Source organism: Hyaena hyaena, unplaced genomic scaffold (assembly GCF_003009895.1).
Source record: "Hyaena hyaena isolate Hyena2069 unplaced genomic scaffold, ASM300989v1 scaffold_292, whole genome shotgun sequence".
Taxonomy (NCBI): domain Eukaryota; kingdom Metazoa; phylum Chordata; class Mammalia; order Carnivora; family Hyaenidae; genus Hyaena; species Hyaena hyaena.
The window spans coordinates 375324-397560 of NW_024080924.1; the positions used below are offsets into that span (position 1 = coordinate 375324).

Genomic DNA, 22237 nt, shown 5'->3' on the forward strand with positions numbered 1-22237 from the left:
TAAATGATATATACACAGGTGATACCCTGCAGAGGCTGCAGTTCCCCAAAACAGCCATACGAGGGCGACTCTGAAGAAGCATCAGCAGGTGGTCACAGCCATAGGAAGTCAAAGAGGTATGAAGTGTTTGTTCACTAGGGTACCAGTGCCTTTCTCTGGAGCACCATCACCCTGCTGTGTGTGTGGACTGGGTGTGTGGACCTGACACTGTGGTCCACTCCAGTAGTGCCTGGAGAGACCTCCCAGGAAGGGGCAGAGTCACCTGGGGGCTCACGGTAATGGCAGGTGCTATATTTCCAGTATACTGAAGTCTTTCAACATGGTAATTCGGCACCTGGCTGAATTTTAGCCTTGTACATATAGGTTAGGTTAGGGTTATAGTTACATCCCAAAGCTACCCCTGCAAGGAGGAGCGGGTGAAAGTGAACTATTTCAAAATGTTACTTTATATTCTCTTAGGTTTATAACAAGAAAGAGAGCTTTTGGAGATCAACTTTAACTTAATGAGAAAGTACGACCACAGTTTTAAGTAATTAAAACAGGAAAAGATATGTAGCCCTGTAGGGTCAACACTCATTTTGCACAGGAAAAATCAACATATACACACAGAGCCTCTGCATACAACACTCACGCCCTCCTCCCTCTGCTTAGCAATGAGTTATTGAACCCATATGACTTGCTGTTCTCTGCACTGGAGACTCGACAATGAACAAAGACTATAGTGTCCCTGGTGTCACAGAGCAGGCATCCAACTAGAAGAACAGTCATAATAACTCATTGGGAGATATCGAGGAAGGAATAAAGAGGGTGGTTCTTAGTTTAGAGTCAAGGAAGGCCTCTCTGAGGAAGAAAAGTGAGTTAACCGTGTGGGCTAAAGAGGACTCTAGGAGTTTAAAATGTGGAAGAACAACATTCTAGGCAGAGGAACAAAACGTGCCAAGGTCCTGAGGTAGGAAGGAGTTTGGGTGGAGAGTCAAGGGGCAGGAGATGAGGTGAGACGGTGCAATGCTGGATCACGTAGTGTCTGTGAGTCACGGCAAGAAGACGCGATTGTATTCCAGGCAGGAAGCTTCTGAAAGACTTTAAGGAGAAGAAATAGAAGATTCTTCCAGCTTCTCCATGTGGATAGGTCAGCAGACCATTTAGCACGTATTTGGAGGCACCGGACACCAAACTAGTGATGGTGGGAGGTGAGGGTAATCGGTTGAACCAAAGTGACGAAGGAGAAGATGGAAAGCAGCAGCCAGATTCCACTTTTGTTCTGGAGTAAGGACAGTGAGGGGCTGCTGAGGGAGTGGGGACGTGTTTGCGGGGGCTAAGGTATGTGCAGGAAGGGTTCCAACCTAACAAAGCCCTCACAGCAAGACTTTCCACCAAGCATCACTTTCTTTCACTGGAATGTTCTGGTAGGGCAGCCTTGCAAGAGAGTCTCAGTGCTGGCTGAGTAATCGTGCCTGTGGAAATAGCCTAATTATGAAACTGGAAAATAAAACTCTCTCCAAGTGGGAGACATTAAAGTTTTTTCCCCTTCCCAATACAAACAAATTCTTTATCCAAACGGCATTTTACACAATGCTGTTTTAAAATTAATTATAGAAATCATAGGAAACCTCCCACTTTCCCATTTTCAAGTACTAAACAATGATATAGAATTAGAACCACAATCGTCCCTTGTGGATGTTCCTACATTAAATGTTTTGTAATGGGGCATGCTATATGTGTATTAAGAATATGAACAATGACATTAAAACAAAATTGAGTCATTAGCCTGAAATGTTACTAATTTAGTGAACCTTCAGGAAATAATGACTATGCCTTGAAATTATTGGTTGAGAACTTCCCAATTCAACGGAAACAGCAGATTGTGTTAGTGACATATTGAAGCTGTGGGATACAACTAGAACTTTTTGAGCAAAAAAAAAAAGAGGGAGAGTGTAGGACACTTTTTTTTTTTTTTTTTGCCTCTCTCTTCTCCTTGAGCATCCTTCCTATGAGAAGCTTACCACCCGGGAGCTTAGTACAGCAAGTGTATTCTTTGTTACTCATTAGTGAACAGATTCCAAGAACAAGTCAATGATCTCCTGTGAGGTCCTCTGGATGAATGTAATTATTCATGAGCTGTCTTGCCAGTTCCGTTTAGTTTTAAAATTTCACTTACATTTGAAAATCTGCTGTCATCTTCTGGATCAGGAGCAAATCAAGAAAGGTGGAGTTCCACAGAGCACCTAAGGAAAATCATCTTTTCTGTTTTTAGATTCCATTATTAAAAAGGGAATGATAATTTGGTTATAAATCTTCACCTCATCTCCTCTGATGGCCACAAAAAACCGTAAAAGGAGAAAGCTACAGAGCCAGACATCAGTGTGTACTGCTCACTGGAGCATCTGTCTCCAACATCATTCCACTGTGTTTTGGCGGAAGGAACGGTCCTGGGCTGCTTCCCAAGACCTGCCAGACAGAAGTCCTGCTCTCCAGCAGGTGGAGTTGGACAAGAGCTGCTGCTCCTTCCCTCACTGCCCACAGCGTGTGGGAAGGGCTCCAACAAACAAGCTCTAATAGCGGTGGTGCCCCTCGTACCTCTGGCCAGGAGATCCAGATTGGTCAGGTCAAAGGAAATACCAGTGTTAAAATATAGGCTTGAAGGGGATAATCAAAAGAAATAGCTGCAACCCACTTTAGTTATCTGAAGATATTAAAATGGGATTCCCCCTCTTAGAGTTTTAATGGAGGTCCCAAAGCAGATAGGTCAGAGGAAGCCAATATTTTACATCCAGAAGTGAGATGCTGGATCCACTATGAAGATTCATCCAAAAAGTTATGAAATGAATGCAGCTTTAGTCCACCACATGCCTCCAACGTGATAAGAAAGAATTCATTTGCAGACAATTGTCAGGGAGAAAAGGTAGGGAGTTCTCTCCTATCTGAAGCCAAATGAAGAACACTCCAAGAACTATTCAGAAGCTTGCAAGTGTCCCCTGGAATTTAGTAAGGGACATGTCTGCCTGGTGACAGGCAGAGAGGGAGACAGAGAGCAGAAGACAGAGAGAAGAGACGAGAGAGAGAGAGGGATGACCTCAAGGGAAAGGGCTCCCTTTTGCTCAGGGCCGGGCCAAGGACTGTGTTCCTGGAAGGCCAGACTCCACAAATGAGCCAGCTGTCAGTCATCTCAAAAGGAATTATGCCCAGAGAGGCAAATGACTGATGGGAGATCAGAAAGGCAGGGACCAGGGGAGGTGGGAGGCCCTGCGCAGGGAGGGGAATGTAGAGTAGGGCTTGGGGTCAGCCGGAAGGGAGCAGCCGGCACAGGTAGTAAAGCCTGTGTAAAAAGAACTGCAGTGAGATGCTCTCATGCTCTGGCCTGAGGCTCCAAGGAAACTACATCAGGGTCCCAGAAGAGAACGCAGCAGCAGCAGTGATTGCTTAACTGCTACTCCTCATTACACAAAGGCGTGTGGCCTAGGGGAGCTGCACAGACTCCATGAGCTATGCCCTTCCCTAGGCAGGCAGCCCCCCTGGGGTTCAGTGCAGGGTCTAAGGCAGAATGGGGTGATCCGGAAGGAGATGGGCCACAAACTGCAAGCCCAAGTGGGGAAGGCCTAAAACATCAACTGCGTATAAATCTGAGTTACCTTATAACCAAATAGATGGAATTTTTTAAAAAATATTTTTATTTATTTCTAGGAGAGAGAGAGAGAGAGAGACAGTGTGAGCAGGGGAGAGTCAGAGAGAGAGGGAGACACAGACTCTGAAATAGGCTCCAGGCTCTGAGCTGGCAGTCAACACAGAGCCCGACACGGGGCTCGAACCCACGAACTCCAAGATCATGACCTAAGTGAAAGTCGGACGCTTAACCGACTAAGCCAGCCAGGTGCCCCCAAACAGATGGAACTTTTATATGGCTGACAAGATTGTTCGTATTCTTAAAAGGGGCAATAGAGGTTACAGAACGTGCCCAAGAACTTCCCCAGGGCCAGAGGTCCAGAGCGTGGATCTGGAGGGGTAGCAAGGAAACAGCCAAGTGATAGATACCTAGTCTCCTCCTTTTAATAAACCTGGCATCTGGCACTTAAGGTTTGTCATTTAAATCCTTTGCCTCACTCCTAAATGTGAAATGTCCAATTAGGATGTAAATCTCTCTTCTCCAGGTGTTATTCCACCCTGCTCCTTTGGTTCCACTGAATCTCCCAGCCTCAGAAAATGTTAAATTTAAAATAAAAAGGTAATTTGAGAATGGACTTCATTCAAATTCGTTCTTCTTGATCCTTGGATTTTTCTCTACAATGATGGATTTGAAAATCAACTTAATTAATCAATTTAATCTCTTCCACCAAAGCACCTGTCATCTTCTGGAATTCTTCCTAGAACTCAAGACATTCCATCAGCTCTCAAAGAAGGCTTTTCTCCTCCTAAAGTAATTACAGAAAGTGTGTCCTTAGATTCCTCTACCTCAGAGATGAGCAAAATCTTTAGTAAGAGTCTCCTGGGAGTACTGAGGTTTATGGGAGATGCGGGAGACTTTATTTACTTGACTCATTTTGCAAACAGAGCAAATTATATTAAAAACACCCCGCTAGCATTTTCAATTTAATCTTTTGAGATTTAGGCATTGCGGCTTTCCAATTTGAGGAAGAGACAAGACCACCTACTCCAAGTTCCCAGATTTGAACAATAGACCCATGAATAAAAAAATACAGTAAAAACCAAGACACAGCTTTTTATGCTCCTGGGGGATAACTAGGTGTCCTTATCCATGGCTAACTAGCAAACGTGTGATGTCACTTGAGTCTGTCTTCCTGGACATCTCATTACTCTCCTCTGCTACTGAAGTCCTCCCAGACAGCGGGAAAGGTGTTCCAAAGAAGAAAAGGATACAGGCTGTGGTTAAGAGGACAACAAATTAATGAGCTTTGGCTGACCTGAAATCAACTCGTAAGTCGTGATTCATAATCGCGTCCTCAGTCCCTCTAAGACGGGAAGACAATCTGAGTTATGTATGTTCCCACATTCATCTTTCTTTCTGGCCAGTGTTTGATGGAAGCCCAGGGCAATCATCATGTTCTCCACAGAAGTATATTTATCTTAGTAATAATTTCCACAGCATTGGCCACAGCAAGCTGGAAATAGCTAAGCTGCTGGTTACCTGAATTTTAGCCAAGGCTGCTGGATACCAACAGAAAACAAATAGCAAACACAAATACCTACCACCTTTGGATATTGTTGCTTTTATAAATTAGATAGGGCTGGTACAGACCTATGTTAGACTGTTAACATAGATCTCTGGAGAGTTTAACTATACCTATAAAATATATTCTACTATAGTGATTACTCATCAGTTTTCTGTAAAACAAAAAGTAGCACCCCAAGTTCAAAATACACCATGGCTTCTCCGTCATGTTCTCCATGTGCCTCATGCCATGATGCCATCTTGCAGAATGAGACTACCTTTTAATAAGGGTTTGCTGGCACTTAAGTAACTCAATCTTTTGGATGGTCTCCAAGGCACACATGCCTCATCCCAAATTCTGTCCTCTAACAAACAGTGTTGTTGCACTGCAGGCCTTCTGCATGGATAACATCCACAAACAAAGCCCACGGAGAAGAAAACTAAGGAGGCACATTCATAACAGTTAGATAACAGAGCACATATTGATTTGTGGATTTTGTTGTTAATTACCCATGCTGCCTTTGACTTCACTGTGGGTAAATCTAATTGAAAAAAGATTTTTTGTTCTTCAATGACTGCTGGCAGGGACATCTTAATCAGGTATTATGAACAGCATAGTTTGTAATTATACAAATAATTACAGGGTCACAAATTTGAGACTGTGACCTCAATAAAGACCAGGAAATAGGAGGAAATGGGGCTGTAGAAGAGATCTCGAATTGAGAAGCCATGCTGAAGTTGAAAATAAACATGAGAGACAATTCTGAATGCTTCTATGATGGGGGAAGGATCTCTTTCTAGAATGGCATAACCTTGTACCTTGCTGGAAGCGACACCATATGTTTGCATCTATAGGAGAATTAGGAGGAACTTAACTGAGGACTGTGGGGGAGAAGAAGGGGGGAAAATAGTGGGGGAGAGGGAGGGAGGCAAACCATGAGAGACTCTTGAATGCTGAGAACAAACTGAGGACTGATGAGATCGGAAGGAAGGGACTGATGGGCATGGAGGAGGGCTCTTGTGGGGATGAGCACTGGGTGTTATATGGAAACCAACTTGACAATAAACTACTAAAAAAAAAAAAGGAAGAGACACCATACAACCAACTAAGTATTCTACTATACTGGTAAAAACTGATTTCTTTTCAATTGTATTAGCATTATTTTTTATATGAGAAATAAAGTTTTGTTCTTTAGCTTTTCAATTTACATTTTGGGGAGCAGTATAATCCTTTAACATGTAGCACTGCTTTCAGAGGGTCTCAGCACTTCTGTTCTGCCTTCCTTACCCTGACCATTCACGGCCATGGGACCGAGGACCAAAGACCTCAGTCACCCAATTAACTGTGTTATTAAGCATATTTACTTTCAATGAGACACTTTAACTTGGAATTAACATCCTGATTTCTCTCTCTCTCTCTTTCTGCACAGAAGGTAGTACAGAGAGAGATTTCTGGGTTTCAGCACCAAATCATAGTTTACCAGCTGATGTAAGAGTAAGTATCAATATACTGATCCCATTTGCTCACAAATAAAATTAATCAATTGGCTACTCTCCAACACAGGACCAGCCCTGAGAACGGCTTAAGACATCACATGAGGGGCTGAGTGTACTTCAGTAAAATGTATTTCCAAATGTTCAGGCAATTCCATCTCTCCTCAGGTCCTATTATATTCTGAGAACCAAAGATGAGAATACATCACAGGTGACATTTTCCCAAGAGAAACGAGGCATGAAAGACATCAGGCCCCCGGCTCCACTTGTTAGCTTACCACTTGTTCAGGTGCTTTAAACAAGAGGCTCTCAGAGCTAAGGTATCAACTTTTCAAGTTAACATATCTAGACCCTTCAGTTTTTTTAATTCTCCCAGTTGTGCCTTATAATAAATAGGTTAGACAACTCATTTTTCTTATCCCGAAACTTTGCTTCTCTTTTTACTGTGCACTCATAAGGCTGCATGCTCTGCTAACCCAGACAGGAGATGCTAGAGGCATCTTCTACACGTGGATACATTGGAGTTGCCCATTCTTCACCTGCTAGCTGCAGTTCTTTGCCAAGAGATTTCAGTTTAAGTCCTCACACACAGACACACACACACACACACACACACACACACACACAAATAAATAAGTAAATTCACACACTTAAAAGTCCTATCTCATTGCTCTGAGGGAGACTGGAAGGATGAGTTAATGATAATCATTAGGCAACATACAAGACTGGATGTACTGCTTCTATACACAAAATACTTAGGTACCACTAGCCTGAACACTAAGAAAGGTGCTTTTCTCCAGAGATATGACTTCTAGCTAAGCACTTCTCTTAGATGAGATGCTTGAGGAGTAGGTGTATTTGCCTTGAAAATAAGTAAAACTCAGTGAGTGGGATATGGTCAAAACCAACAGAGAAGAGAAGGGGAGCGATGCTGGGTGACCAAGGGCATTAGCTACCTAGGCAGTTGTGGTCCTGGGAACTGACTTCTTAGAGTGATCTTGTTTCTCCGAAGAAGGTACTGCGTCAACACATGGACAGCCCAAATGCTGTTAAATCACATGTAGATTTCTGCTCATTCTCTTTCTTCCTGGGGAATCAAGTGGGGGGGATGTACAGTGGCACATGTGCTGGTTCTCCCTTGACTACCAGGGAATCTCTGTTCTAATCAGTTCTCTCTGGGCTTCCAGTGTCTCTTTCAATAACGCCCCCTGTTTTCTACATGCTTCTTATGGATATCAATGAAGAATGGGATGTTATGTCACACTTAAAATGGAAGAATTGGAATGAAATTCTAATGGGTATATACTCGGCAGAGAGAAACACAGGTTAAGAACTCATGACTCTAGAATACAGTCCCTGAGGCTGATAGAAGATTGAAACAGTGGTGAGTAGATTTGCAACCCTAGTAAGGGTTTACTATAGTTGTTCTCCATTTGTTACAAGAATCTCAAGCAATGATGTTTAATTTAAACTATTTATAGCCATCCACATCAACATGTTTATAAACAACATGTGTGTACTATATACTGTGCCACTGTGTATGCTTGCAAACACACATTAGCTTATACTATGTGTACTTGCATATCTGTGTCAAATTCCAAAGGTTCAGTATCATTTCCAAAGGATAATTCTTTATTTCTAAATTATTTAACTGAAATAGAACTGAAATTCTCTCCTCTACTAGAAAATATATGAACACATCTTGGTTTATCAGTCTACCTGAGGTGCTGAGGCCTGTCATGGTGCTATCACTTTGGAAATCCATCCTAAAGATGCTCAGAGCTCTGAGATGGCATCTTTGTGGTCCAAGCTCTAAGTGCTTGCTCTCTACAACTCCCCTCCTTTCATGGCCCTTTTCAAGGGATTCCATGGAAACCAGTTTGAGTTTCACTGTGTTGATTCTAGTTTCCTACTCAGTCGATTGTGATCTTTTTAATAAGCAGGGATTGAGAATGACTAAGAAAATCTTGGGAAAGAAGAGTCATAATGGGGTCTTGTCTTATAGACATTAAAATGTATTGTCAGACTAAAATAATACAGCATCCAACTGGTTTAAGGAAAGGCACAGAGCGGTTAACATACTAGTTAGCCATAGTATATACGAAAACAGCTTGTATAGTATAAATCCAATGGAATGTAAAAATATTCAGATGCATGAATAGAAAGGTAATACGATTGTCTCCAGGTTGTGTGATTTGGGGTTTTGGTATTGCCTTCATTTACATTATTTTTGTAGAAGGGAAAAACAAAGAAACAACAGAAAAATAAAACTAAGTGTGAAAATGTAAATCATACACTGGGAAAAAAGACTTGAAACCAATAAGGCAGTACTTTAAATAGTCTTAACATACAAAAATATTGCCCCCCCAAATTAATACCAGATAGGCAGAGAATGCAAAATTGAAATATGGGGTTGAAATAATATGTAAGAACAGAAAGCATAAAAAATGCTTAACCACACTGGTAATCAAATAAATAGAAAATTAAAATTTTAAACTTACAATTTTCTCAAATTAGCGACGATTAAAAATAACCCATAACAGTGAAAGTTAATGAAGACTCAATCAGTTGAGTATTCCCATATGTTGCTTTAAATGATACTACAAGGCCCAAATCCTTTATCTGAAATTCCTGGAGTTATGTTTCAGACTTCAGAATTCTTTAGATTTAAAAAAAGAAGGTATACATAGTATGTATTAAATAGAACATCTAGCCAGGTGAGGGCTGTACTCCTTCATCAAACACATTAATATTTCTGCAGTTAAACATGTAAATATCCACAAGAAGAATAAATGAAAGACTAAAAGCAGCCTCATTTCTTCTGAAGACAGATTTCACCACAAAATAAGTTCAGGTCAGATCTGCAGTGAAATGGGCTAGGAAAAAATGTATGCATTTCAGATCTTTTGAGATTCTAATATTGTTGATAATTATTTCTGAACTATTCCATACAATCTTCCTGAAAATCTACTTGGCTACGTGACTATAAATTTATTATTATTTTAAAATATTTTTTAATGCTTACTTATTTTTGAGAGAGAGAGAGAGACAGAGCACAAGCAGGGGAAGGGCAGAGAAAGAGAGGGAGACACACAATCCAAAGCAAGCTCTAGGCTCTGAGCTGTCAGCACAGAGCCTGATGTGGGGCTTAAACTCACGATCTGTGAGATCATGACCTGAGCTGAAGTCAGACACTTAACCAACTGAGCTACCCAGGTGCCCGTATAAATTCAGACTTTAAAAAATTCATACTTTTTGGGGCATACTCTTTCTCTTTCTCAAAAAAAAAAAAAAAAAAGGAAAAAAAAAGCCCCCAAAATGTGTAGAATAAAAGACTTGAAAGTACAATTTGAAAACACATCAAAACATTAGCAGAGATAATAGTTAAATGTTGGGATTGTGAGTGATGTTGTCTTCTTCAGAACTGTACCTTATAAATTTTTAATAATGAGCATGCAATTTTTAAAATAATGATTAAAAGAAGCTTCTATGTATGATTGATCTTCTTTGTTTTACTATGTGAAGACATTATAAAGCCCTTGTTGACATAACATATAAAGCCCTACACCAGTAGGCAGGTGTTCAACAAATATCTACAGGGTCAGGGACTCTGGATTGCTCTCCTGCTCTCACCATCATTCCGGTGGGTGGGTGTGGGGAGGGGGTCTGGCTTATCATGTGGAAGTCGTGAGGGACACGCCCTTGCTCCCAAGCTCACAGGAGTGGTGAGGAGGTGGGCTAACAGCTACTCTCCACAAAATCAGAGCCAGCACTTACTTGACACCTGCGGAGAAGCTCACCACGGGAAAGAAGAGCCCGTCTGTGTTGAAGTTCTCAAACATCCCCTGCACCGGCTGCCCGTTGATGCGGAAAGAGATGCTGGGCACTCCGAGGTCGAGGCAGCAGCTTACCACATCGTCTGATCTCAGGAGGTGCTGGTTGATGGAGGCCACAGCTCTGGGTATGCGGCCTGGTGAGGAAAGAACAAGAAGGCATGTGGAACTCTAGAGAAGGCGCTCATGGGCTACCAGTGGGAGATGGGGATGCAGGATGGCACACAGGAGGTCTGGAAATGCTAATGCATTTGAAAATCAACTTGGCTTTCCTGGTGTGAGGGGAGCCATGAGAAATGATTTCCTGAGCTTGAGAGTGGGTAGCCTGAGATGAGAGGAGTCTCATAGGAAACTCAAACTGCCAGGAATGAGAACACACATGAATTCAACCCCCTCAATGTGTGCTCAGATTCTGGCCTGGTGTCTGAATTAACGAACAGATTGCTCTGCTGGTTATGGGTCTGTCAGTGTGAGTGCATATGTGTGCGTGTGTTTATTCTCAGATGCCCTAAGACCTTGCCCTCTTCCATTTCCTCTAAAAGATATGGCCACTTTGGCACTGGATGCAGGATACATCAAAGTGAAGAACAGCAAGGTCATCCAGCCATTAAAGTATGCAGCATAGCTTACTTGTTTTAAAGAATTCTATTCATTCATATAAACAGTGAAACACATGGTCAGCTGTACACTGTATGGGTGATTTTTGTCATTACCACATATCTCTTTCATAAGATGATTTACCATTGCCTGACCTAACTTAAAGTCATAAGAAAATCACCTCTCAGGATTTCTGTGTCACATTATCTCATTCTGGAAGTTCTAAAAGTAAATTATCCTAACTCCCTCACCCACCCTCCTACTACGTTTGCAATTCTATTGGCAAGAGAGCAATGAAGAGGCAGAAGTTAGGTATTAAAATGGCATTTCAGGCAACAAAAATTATAAAAATACATCTTATTTTTTGATTACAGAATACATATTCATTATAAATGTTCATCATAGATAAAAATATAAACAAAAATGTAACTCAATAAAAAATGCTTCCACTTTCACACACACACTTTTCATCTAAACTTGGATTCTGTAGGTTTTATGAGTTTTCTACTTAACATATTGCAAGTATTTGATTATATAATGGAATATTCACTAGAAACTGCATTTTAACGGCTTCAACGTATGCAATAAGGTAATTAAAAAACTCCTTATGATGGGTACGTGAGTTGTTTATAGATTTTGTATGCACATCTATGCTATATAACCTTTCTAATCTCAGCTTAGAACTATTTAAAGTTTCCAGTGGTTACTGCTATTCTAGTAGTAGGTTCTAAACTAGTGGGGGATTTTAAAATAGCGAGAGGCACCTGGGTGGCTTAGTTGGGTAAGCGTCTGACTTTCGCTCAGGTCGCGATCTAGCAATTTGTGGGTTTGAGCCCCATGTTGGCCCCTGTGCTGATGGCTCAGAGCCTAGAACTTGCTTTGGCGTCTGTGTCTCCCTCTCTGTCTCCCTCCCTCCGCAGCTCGCATCCGGTCTCTCTCTCTCTCAAAAACAAATAAACGTTAAAAAAAATTTTTTTTCAGGGGCGCCTGGGTGGCTCAGTCGGTTAAGCATCCAACTTCGGCTCAGGTCATGATCTCATGATTCGTGGGTTCGAGCCCTGCATCGGGCTCTGTGCTGACAGCTAGCTTAGAGCCTGGAGCCTACTTCGGATTCTGTGTCTCCCTCTCTCTCTGACCCTCCCCTGCTCACACTGTCTCCCTCTCCCTCTCAAAGATAAATTAAAAAAAATTTTTTTTTTTTTCAAATAGTGATACTACACTCTCCTTAATAAAAAACTATTAAGTATCCCCTTCTGGTTATTGTGGGCTAATGACAAAACTGTACTGTATTTCTTCCCACCCTCCTGTGAACACAAATGAGGCTCTGCGTGGTGCCAGATACCGTGCATGGGGCTGGGGACCAAGGACAGAAGATCCAGTTCCTGCCCGCAAGAAATCTATACTCTGGGGGGAAATAAACACTCAAAGAATTGCAATTCAGTGTAACTGATGGAATGGGGAAGTACACAAGGTAATGCCTTCTAAGATAGAGGAAGGTGCCAAATCGGGCCAGGAGCATGGGGCAAGATTCAAAGATACACTAGATAACTAAGAGCACTTCAGATGGAAGGAATAGTTTATACAAAAGGAATGGAGGACACACATGGCCAATGGTTAGAGTTGGGTGAGGCAGGTATGGGGACGGGCAGGAGCTTGGGAAAGAGATGCAGAGCACAGTTGGGCCAGACACAACTTGGACTGTTTGCACCACAGCAGGTGCGATGACACAAAATAACGTATGCGGTGTACATAAGCCTGGGATGGCCTCAGACTTGGTTTTTGTTACTTTACACCTTGCTTCATTCCTGAGACTGAGGAACAGGTTCATTTAAAACATAGGAACCTAAGCCAAACTTAAAGAGTACATAGGCTTGATACTTTCCAATTTCTCATAATTGGAAAGAGACCCAATTTCTCCTATTTGAAGAGACCCAGTACTCTTTGCTCCTTTTATGGAGTTGAGGTGTCTCAGGTCCCAAAGATCTTTTCTTCCTTATCATAATCAAGTCTGTTATGAAAGGAAACTATGATATTAAAACACAGCCAATCTTGCTACAATGGTCTCATTCTCGGTATTTGTGATTTTTCTATTAAAAAGCAATCTTTTCTGCTTCAGTTGTTTCTTTTTCCTTTAGTTTAACTTCTGGATAATATCACTGTAGTCATTTGAAAAAAAATCCCAAGAGATTTCTGTGAATTTGGGAAAATCAAGAAGCCATTGAAATGCTCGGTTGGTCAACGAACTTTATTATTTTTTTTTTTGATGTTTGTTTTTTTTGAGAGAGAGAGACAGAGCATGTGTAGGAAGGGGCAGAGAGAGACAGACAGACACACATGGAATTCAAAGCAGGCTCAAGGCTCTGATCTGACAGCACAGAGCCGATGCAGGGCCATGAGTTCACTGACCTGGGCCGAAGTCAGACACCCAACCAACTGAGCCACCCAGGCACCCCACTCAACCAACTTTCAAGGTACTCAGATCCTTGCTGGATAAAAATACAAAACAGAAGGTCCTTTACTGTTCTGAGACTCATATAAACTAGGACAAACTGACAGTGTTGAATTGTGATGCCAGTGCCCTCTCTTCCTAGCTGCTCAAAGTGCTCTGTTGGCTTCCCTGCCGGCCCGAGCCTTGGCCAGTAAAGATACAGAGCTTTCACGAGGGAAACTCTTCATCTACAGCAGTGCTTTGAAACCATTGGAAGCCAAGTTCCAAGCTTTATTTAGCCTTTAATATGCCACAGTTGCCAAGCGCTTTCCCAAGGAATGGCAGCTGAGAGCTTTTCTCCTGTCTAGCCTCCTCCCCTGGTGGAAAACCACCACCAGGATGGGCAATTATATCCTTGTGGTAAATGCCACTGCCTTTTACAAAACTCCTTTATTCTAAGAGAATGGGCACCGAGTAGAAGCTGCTAATGGAACACTAAGATCATCAATAGGCAAAGAGAAATCATGGTTGAGCCTATTTTTAAAACATATGCAGAATACAGAGTTGGGACTAATATTATCTCGAAACTAAAGGGAGACAGTGGATAATTACTGGATAGGAAGCATATACTTAGTGAGTGCTTAGAGCAATGGCTTGGGAAGTCTATTTGGATTTTTTAAAAAGTCCATATCATATAATATTCATGTTGTAAAAAATCATCTGATAAGGTATATTTTGGTTTTAAAATGGGAGTATTGTGAAGATTTTCAAACTAGAAAACAAGGGGATTGTGCAATGGCTTTTATACGCTGTTTTATAAATCTGTGCTCATCTATAGGAAGAAATCTCTAACCCTGTGAGGGCTTTCAAGGTTCCCGGTGATTCAGAAGGGTCCTGTAACCCACATTTAAATAAGATACTTATCCTTTCAATTGCTCCGTAGTGAGGGGGCACTGGGGCGGGGGGGGGGGCGTGGGGAGGGGCAGAAGAGGAATCACAGAGGGCTGAGTTTAAATACCAAGTCTGCCTGTGACCTGAACCTGAGCATGTGATTTTACCAGAAAATCAGCTTCCACATCTATAAAATGGATACCATGACGCTCACACTGATGTTACTAAGAATTGTTTGTAAGGTACCATGGTTATTCCTAGGATTTTAATGAAATGAATGACTGGTGTCCTGTATGCCCCTCAAAAGGTGTAACACATAGCAATAATTGGGCATTTCTAGAACCAGACTCCTTGGGCTGGAGTCTTGGCTCTATCACTTACGGTGTGACCTTGGGCAAATCACTTAATTTTGTTGACTCAAGTTTCTTCATCTTTCAAGTGAAAATAGTGTCATGAGGTTGTTTGAGTTTTGGATGAATTATTCCCTAAAAAGGGATGAGAAGAGTGCCTGACACATCATCACCCAAAATAAGTACTACTATTGTTTTTGTTTCTGTAACTCTAGAAACTTTTTAAAAATCATTTTTTAATGTTTTATTTCTGAGAGAGAAAGAGAGAGTGTGTGAGCAGGGGAGGGTCAGAGAGAGAGAGGGAGACACAGAATCTGAAACAGGCTCCAGGCTCTGAGCTAGCAGTCAGCACAGAGCCTGACGCGGGGTTCGAACCCACTAACAATGAGATCATGACCTGAGCTGAAGTTGGATGTTTAACTGACTGAGCCACTCAGGCACCCCTAGAAACTTTAATTACTAGGCTAATAGTAGGGAAGAATGTCAGAAGATCGTAAGAATGTCTTTGGTCATATTAGGAAAAAGTAACAGTATGGAGAATCATACTATTGAGGGCTGAGTCCAGAAAGTGATTCAAAAAGTCACTGTGTTAATAAAATCAGTGACTCTTTATTGAAGATAATGCTCAAAAATCATCACTTTCAAATATGTTTAAAGTATGTGACCCTTTAGAACAACCAACAGAAGGACGATTCTGTAGAAAGGACACCAAAGTAGTTACAGAGTAGTTATAGCTCCTTACAGGAACTATAATCCTAGCGACCACCCATCCAAACAGGCTGGGGAGTCCTGGAGCCTTTCCTTGTCTGAAGAAACTGCCCCTGACTCAGAGACCTGGGACTACCTGAAGGTCCTGGGAAGCTCAGAAAGGCCATTCCACAGCAGCATTTTAAGATAAAGGAAAAACTCACTTTATCATAGGCTGCACATCTTCAAATTAACCCAAGAATGTATTACTGTGGGATTTAGCCTCTTCTGATGAGTAATGTGGGCAATTGGAAACTCTGAGGCTCAGCACTTCCACTGGCCCAGAACTGCCGGGTTTGGCACTATAGCGTAAACACAAACACTTTGGCATTTGGAATGAGAGAGGATCCAAACGTAGAAATGCCAGTGTCGTTCAACCACTCCTTGGATCCTCTCCACGTAGCACAAGGGCTGGAAGGGTCTGAGTCACAGTGCGGAGTGTCTCGACGGATCAGCACTGGGACTCACCTCAGCAGGGACACAGGTAAAGACCCTCTCATACAAATGTGACTGTTGAGCTAAATGATCTAAAAGTTAAAAAAAAAAAAAAATTAAAAGTCCTAATAAATCAGGAAAAGCAATTTTATCCCACTCATTTCCTGCATCACTTATCACTCGGGAAGGTAAATTCCTCTGCTTATTCCAATTGTGCAAGGGAAAAAGTTGTTAAAAGGGAAACATAGATGCAGATTTCTTTCTGTGCATCTGTTCCACCCACCGCCCAAACTCCCCGCTCCCCACCTGCTGACAGCCAGGAACATACTACAGGCAGCTCTGAGCCGAATTCATCCCAACAGCAGCCCGAAAGGCTACATGAAGGGCTATGTCAGGAGAGGGAAAGCAATGCCAGGATGAGAAAAGAGCCCATCCTTGGAAAGGAAACTCCCAGTAGCTAAGCTGACTCAGGAGCCTGTTAGGTGGATTAAAATGAGAGCTACTTCTACAGCTGATGCTTGAAAGTAGCTTCACAGACTTCAGTGGCTATCAAGACCTATTAAGACTGCTTTCTCCTTACATAGAGAAAAAGCTCATTCATAATTTCAGGATGTCACTTGCAACTTCCCTTCCTGGGGCACCTGGGTGTTTCAGCTGGTTGAACGTCCAACTTGGGCTCAGGTCATGATCTCACCATTTGTGAGTTTGAGCCCCACAAAGGGCTCTGTGCTGACAGCTCGGAGCCTGGAGCCTGGTTTGGATTGTGTGTCTCCCTCTTTCTCTGCCCCTCCCCTGCTTGTGCTCTGTCTCTGTCTCTCAAAAATAAATGTTTAAAAAAATAAGAAAGAAAAGAAAAAAGAAAAGGAAAGGAAACTTCCCTTTCCATTCAGTATGGGACTCAGGTATTCCCCTAAGGATGGGGCTGCTCTCCCGGTCTCCAGTGAGGTTTCCACAACTCTAGATGTTGTCTTTACCATTAGAGTGGACCTCACAGACAATGAAGGATGGGAAATCCTATTTACTGGGCATCTAACATGTGTCATGAACTTCACGAACTTACCTCATTTAAATTTCCTAAGAGTCTATATATATATATCTTCATTTTATCTGAGAAAACCAAATCTCTGAGCCCTGTGTCAAAAAATCAGTAAACAGAAGAGCTGGGACTCAAACCCAGGCACAAGTCCAAAGCCATGCTGCTGCTCCTTGACTCTTTCCAGTGACCAAATGGTAGAGGCACTATAATTCCTACCAATGACGACAATATCTACTATGCTTTAATAAGTACATTAAAGATAAGTTCAAGGCAGTAGCTTAATTTATGCATACAGATAAGTTTAAAGTCAATGGACTTGGGCATTTATAGTTCAAGGAAAAGGGAGAAAAATTGTCATGAGGAATTCCCAGTATCTCTCCCTAGCCACCCTCCATTACATCCCGCAGTAAGTTGGAGTATAGTTTCCGTTTCATTTCTTCATCCAACAATTATCCTTTCATCAGATAGTCCGAGATTGGTGTCCTGGCGGTAGTCATTAACAGAAACCCTATTTCTTCAGCTGGAACACATGTTGGCATATTTACCCACAGTGCCTTCTGCCAGATATATGTTCCCTGTGTGCTGGTTGGGGAATTCAGAATGATGCCAGACCCAAAGAAGCTTTCTGTTTTAATGAGCACGAGATGTGCAAATCTTGTAGACACTGGTCTCTCCACATCTCATCAGCTACTGAGGACTGAGGGAGTCAGGGTCTCTAAATGTACCTATATGTGGCATTATATTATTAAGTGTGGGTAATATTCAGAGAGCCACAATCAGCTTTTGAAATGCTAAGTCCTGAGTCCCTTTCTCCTATCCCCAATCAGAGGGGCCACTGCTCGTGATGACCGGTGTGGGCTTGGTGCATCGGGCCTCCCCGTCTTCTGAAGAGAAGGGACAAGAAGGGTGACAGGCACACGGCATGCTCCTGGAATGATACACAATTAGATGGATGTTCGAGTTGTGAAATGCAAGCAGCAGCCTTTTCCAGATGCACTGGCTTTTCTGTCTCCTGGCTCATCGATGTATTTATTCTGCGAATTTTATGAAGGGACACACTAAGTGCCCTCACGCAGTACTACAAATTCTGGGAAGGACTGAATAACACTTTTCCTTTGACAATGGTTAGTTTCTCTTTGGAACAAGGGTCCGGTGTGCTTCATTCAACAGTCTAGGCGTCCTCCATATTTCCTTAACCAATTGGGCAGAGCTCTCTTCAGGTGTAGCCTGGGATCCAGGTGCAGCCTGGGTGATGGTGACAAGATGACAGGAGAGGAGCAGCCATCGGCAGGCAGTAGGGAAATGATGTTCTCAAGTCAGTCTGCTCGTTCTCCCTCACAGATTCAACCCTGCCAAACTCCAGTGATGCAGATGTGTGTAAGCATAAGGACTTTTTCTTTTCAAATCACTTCCCCAGAGACAGCTTTTTGAGAACCTCAGGACATGTGATGATAACCTACATGAGAGGCAACTACTGTACAGCCACAGACACAGTGGCTCCGTGAACCAGGAAGAGAAGATGCACCGTCACTCCCCATGAAGATGGCACTGGCGAAGGGAAGTGGGGAGCCTAAGAGGATGGCAAGACAAGGCTTTCATGTCACTCTCACCCATCATTCTGCCATTTTGCAGCTGCCTTTGTCTGCACCATGCTGTTCCCTGGGACAAACACACACACACACACACACACACACACACACACACACACACAGATTTTTTTCTTCCCACAAATGATCCAGGACAAATGTATCAATAAGTAAGTGGACACCATTCCTAAAAGTTTTTAAATGTTTATACTGAGAGTACAATGGCAGAAAAAATTACCTAACAAACCCGTGCAGACCAACCGAAAATGTAGACCAATTGCAAAAAACGTAATCAGAGCCCGACGTGATGGCTATAGCTCAAAAGCGGAGGGAAAAAGGAAAATGTGATGGGTTACATAGTTCCCAGTTACAAAGGAAAATATTAACATATAGACTTGTGTTGTAGAGACAAACTTTTCCTTTGCACTGGACTTGGGGGGGAATGTGTGCCATTGTTTCTTATGTAAGAGGCATACTTAGTAAGGGATTTCTGTAAGGGACACCACGAATCCAGTTTCGCAAAAGATACATACTGGGGACATACTGGGGACAAGAGACAGAAGAGGTAGAGCTCTAGTTCTAGGGAAATGCCTGAAAATTAGCCCTGCATTTTCATCCAGGCAGATGCTGACCCATTCCTCTGGGCACAGGCCACAGACATGTTTGGGGAAATCATCAGTGGAGTTTTAAAAAGGAAGTTGCATTAAAAAAAAAAAAAATTTACAACGTGCCCGGCACCAATCCAGGCCTTCTGTAAAGTGTATCATGAAGCAACATGTTGCACTGACCTAATGATGGACTTGTTGTCAAATCTGGATCCTTCTCAGTGTGACCGTGAAAACATTACTTAAATATCTTTGTGCTGGTTCCATACACATCACATGAGGTCAATATTATCTACATGAAAGGGTTATTGTACAGATAAAGTGGAAAAATATACGAAAGGTATGTAAGCTCACTGTTCAAAAAACAAATGCTGACTCTCTTTCCCCATTGGACTACATCCCCTGAACATCCTAAGCAATAGGGATTGTACAGATATAGTCACCGGGCTTGCGAACCATTAACTGATCAACACTAGATCATGCAGCTGGAAGTGCCAGACACGGTGGAAAAGCAGGACAGTCTCATTTCAGATCTGATGCACTTTCCATTTAACCATCTAATTAGTATGGACTCTCGAGTGTGTATACTTTCCACAGAAAATAACCACTGCAGCTTGAACAATTCAAGCCCCTATCATCTCCAGTAAGAGAGAAGGGGCCAAAGCTCTGGCAAGGTACTCACCTGACCAAAGGTGAAGACCATCAAAGCCATAGGAATACAGGTCATCGCCAACACCGTTGCCTCCCCATCCTTCTCCTCCTCCGGGATACGGAGCATAGCCTGAGGAAGATGCCCAGCCCACACGCAGGTGTGTGGGCTCGGCTGTTAGGAAGGGGTCCACCTGGTCGATGATCAGCTCAAAGTACCACTTCTTGTACTGTGCTGAGCCCTCAGCAACTCCCAGGAAGATGTTTGGCCGAATGCTGAAATTAAACGTGGGACAGGCGGCATGTACAGACTCTCAAGCACTGAGAGAAACGGCTAGCAAGTTTGCATCGGGCCACAAGACACACTCTCAACTAAAGGCCAGAGCACTTTCATGCTTTTCGTATTATTCTAAAAATAGGAAAAGCTTAGAGCCTGTAACACTTGGTCAATTTCTTAGGGGGAGGCGTCAGGACGTTAATTCTACTTAAAAATATAGAACGTCTCTTTGTTCCGTTCAAGGCAAAGCAGCATTTACTGAGTGTCGGCCATGGGTAAAAGATGCTGAAAATGTCACAGAGCCGCATACTATAAATCCTTGTGTCTTTCTGTAAGTGGAAGGGAAAACTTAATCAAGTTCCATCTCCTGGGAAATTGGTTCAAGGTCCCCTATTCCCACAGCAGCAGCTTTGTCACCTAAGCATGACTAGTAACAGTGGCCTCTGGAAAGCATTAAGAAATTACTATTGGAAATAAGCCAGACCAGGGGCACATGGGTGGCTCTGGTGAATGTCTGACTCCCGGTTTTGGCTCAGGTCATTATCTCACGGTTCATGGGACTGAGCCTCTCAATGAGCTTTGCACTGAGCGTGGAACCTGCTTAAGATTCTCTCCCTCTCTCTCTGCCCCTCCCCCACTGGTGTTCCTTCTCTTTCCCTCTCGAAAGAAAGAAGGAAGCCAAATAAAGACACATACTGCAAGGAACTACTTACATGTGGAATCTAAAAAAAGAAAAAAAAAGTCAAACTAGAAGAGAGTAGGAAAGCGGTTGCCAGGAACAGAGGTAGGGGGTTGCAAAAAGAAGTTAGTAAAAAGATACAGACTTTCACTTATGCATATGGTAGAGGGATGTAATGTGTAACATGGTAACTACAGTTGGTAACACTATTGCATCACTGAAATGTGCCAAGAGAGAAGAACTTAAGTGCTCTCTCACACACAAAAAAGATAAATACGTGAAGCAATAGATGTGTTACTCAACTTGATGGGGCAAATCCTTTCACAATGTATGGGTCTATTAAATCATCATATTCTATACTTTAAATATCCCTTAATTTTGTCAATTATACCCCAATGAAGAATGCTGAAAAAAAAATAAAATTCAACTGAAGACGGCAAAAAAAGGGAGAAGTGAAGTCACTCTTAGCCAACCTTGACAAGGGCTGGAGGGTTTAATATATCAGAAAAAATGGTTAAAACCTTGGGACAAACCATTTAGAGTGTTTCTGGTTGGAACACTATTCTTAGATTGCCACTGTGCTGGGCTGCGTCCCATTTTGGGTGGGCCAGAGAAAACCAGTCTGGGACGGAAAGAAAGTCAACTCTCCCCAGCCATTCTTTCCTCGCCTTGTAGATTATGGAGTGGGCCTGGGTAGAAAATGGCTAAAGTACCTTAGGCCTGCCAGATTTAAGTCTAGTGAGTTCATGTGACCCACATGTGACTGCATATGTTGACCAGCAAGCTAGGATTCTGTTTGAGCCCATGCTTTTCATCTTGATCCTCACGGATAGCCTTGGATGGCCATGTGCGATAGGATGCAAGAAACCATAGGATAAACATGGGACCTCCATTCTATTACAAGATTTTGAGGGGCACCTGGGTGGCTCAGTGGGTTGACCATCTGACTTGGGCTCAGGTCATGATCTCATGGTTTGATCTTGCAGTTTGTGAGCTCCATACTGGGCTCACTGCTGTCAGCCTGTCAGCACACAGCTTTGGATCCTCTGTCCCCTTCTCTCTGCCCCTCCCCTCCTTGCGGTCTCACAAAAATAAATATAAAATTAAAAATAAAATAAAATAAATAAAGCAGGACCAACTCAGTAGCGCTGGAAGTATCCAGTAGCTGACCTAGGTTTAAAAAAATAAAAGATTTTTAAAAACCAAAGGTGGTGTATTAAAACAAAAATGAATACATTATGAAGAAGGTACAGATCTGTACTCAACTCTAACTTGAAACATGATAGACCACCCCAGGTCAAATTCCTCAGCCCTCAGGTGAAACATATTCTCAGCTGTTGGCTACTTCAGGGGAAATGTTTAAAACTCTGTGAAAGGGGCTGGAGTACAGGGCTCTAAAAAAGAACACGTCTGCCCAGTCTCATCTTACGTGCTCCCTTTGCTATGGAAATGAGGGGGAGGCAGCAC

The 22237-nt window shown here is 42.5% G+C and overlaps 1 protein-coding gene across 1 annotated transcript in view; it reads right to left on the bottom strand.

Annotated features, from left to right (window-relative positions):
• RYR3 (ryanodine receptor 3) overlaps positions 1-22237 on the bottom strand; it is a 364667-nt gene that overhangs the window by 223696 nt on the left and 118734 nt on the right. Inside the window, exons 18-19 of the mRNA XM_039247258.1 lie at positions 19849-20090; positions 10436-10628 (exon numbers count right to left, since the gene is read on the bottom strand). Of these exons, the coding sequence (XP_039103189.1) occupies positions 10436-10628; positions 19849-20090 (435 nt within the window). The remainder of the gene's footprint in view (positions 1-10435; positions 10629-19848; positions 20091-22237) is intronic.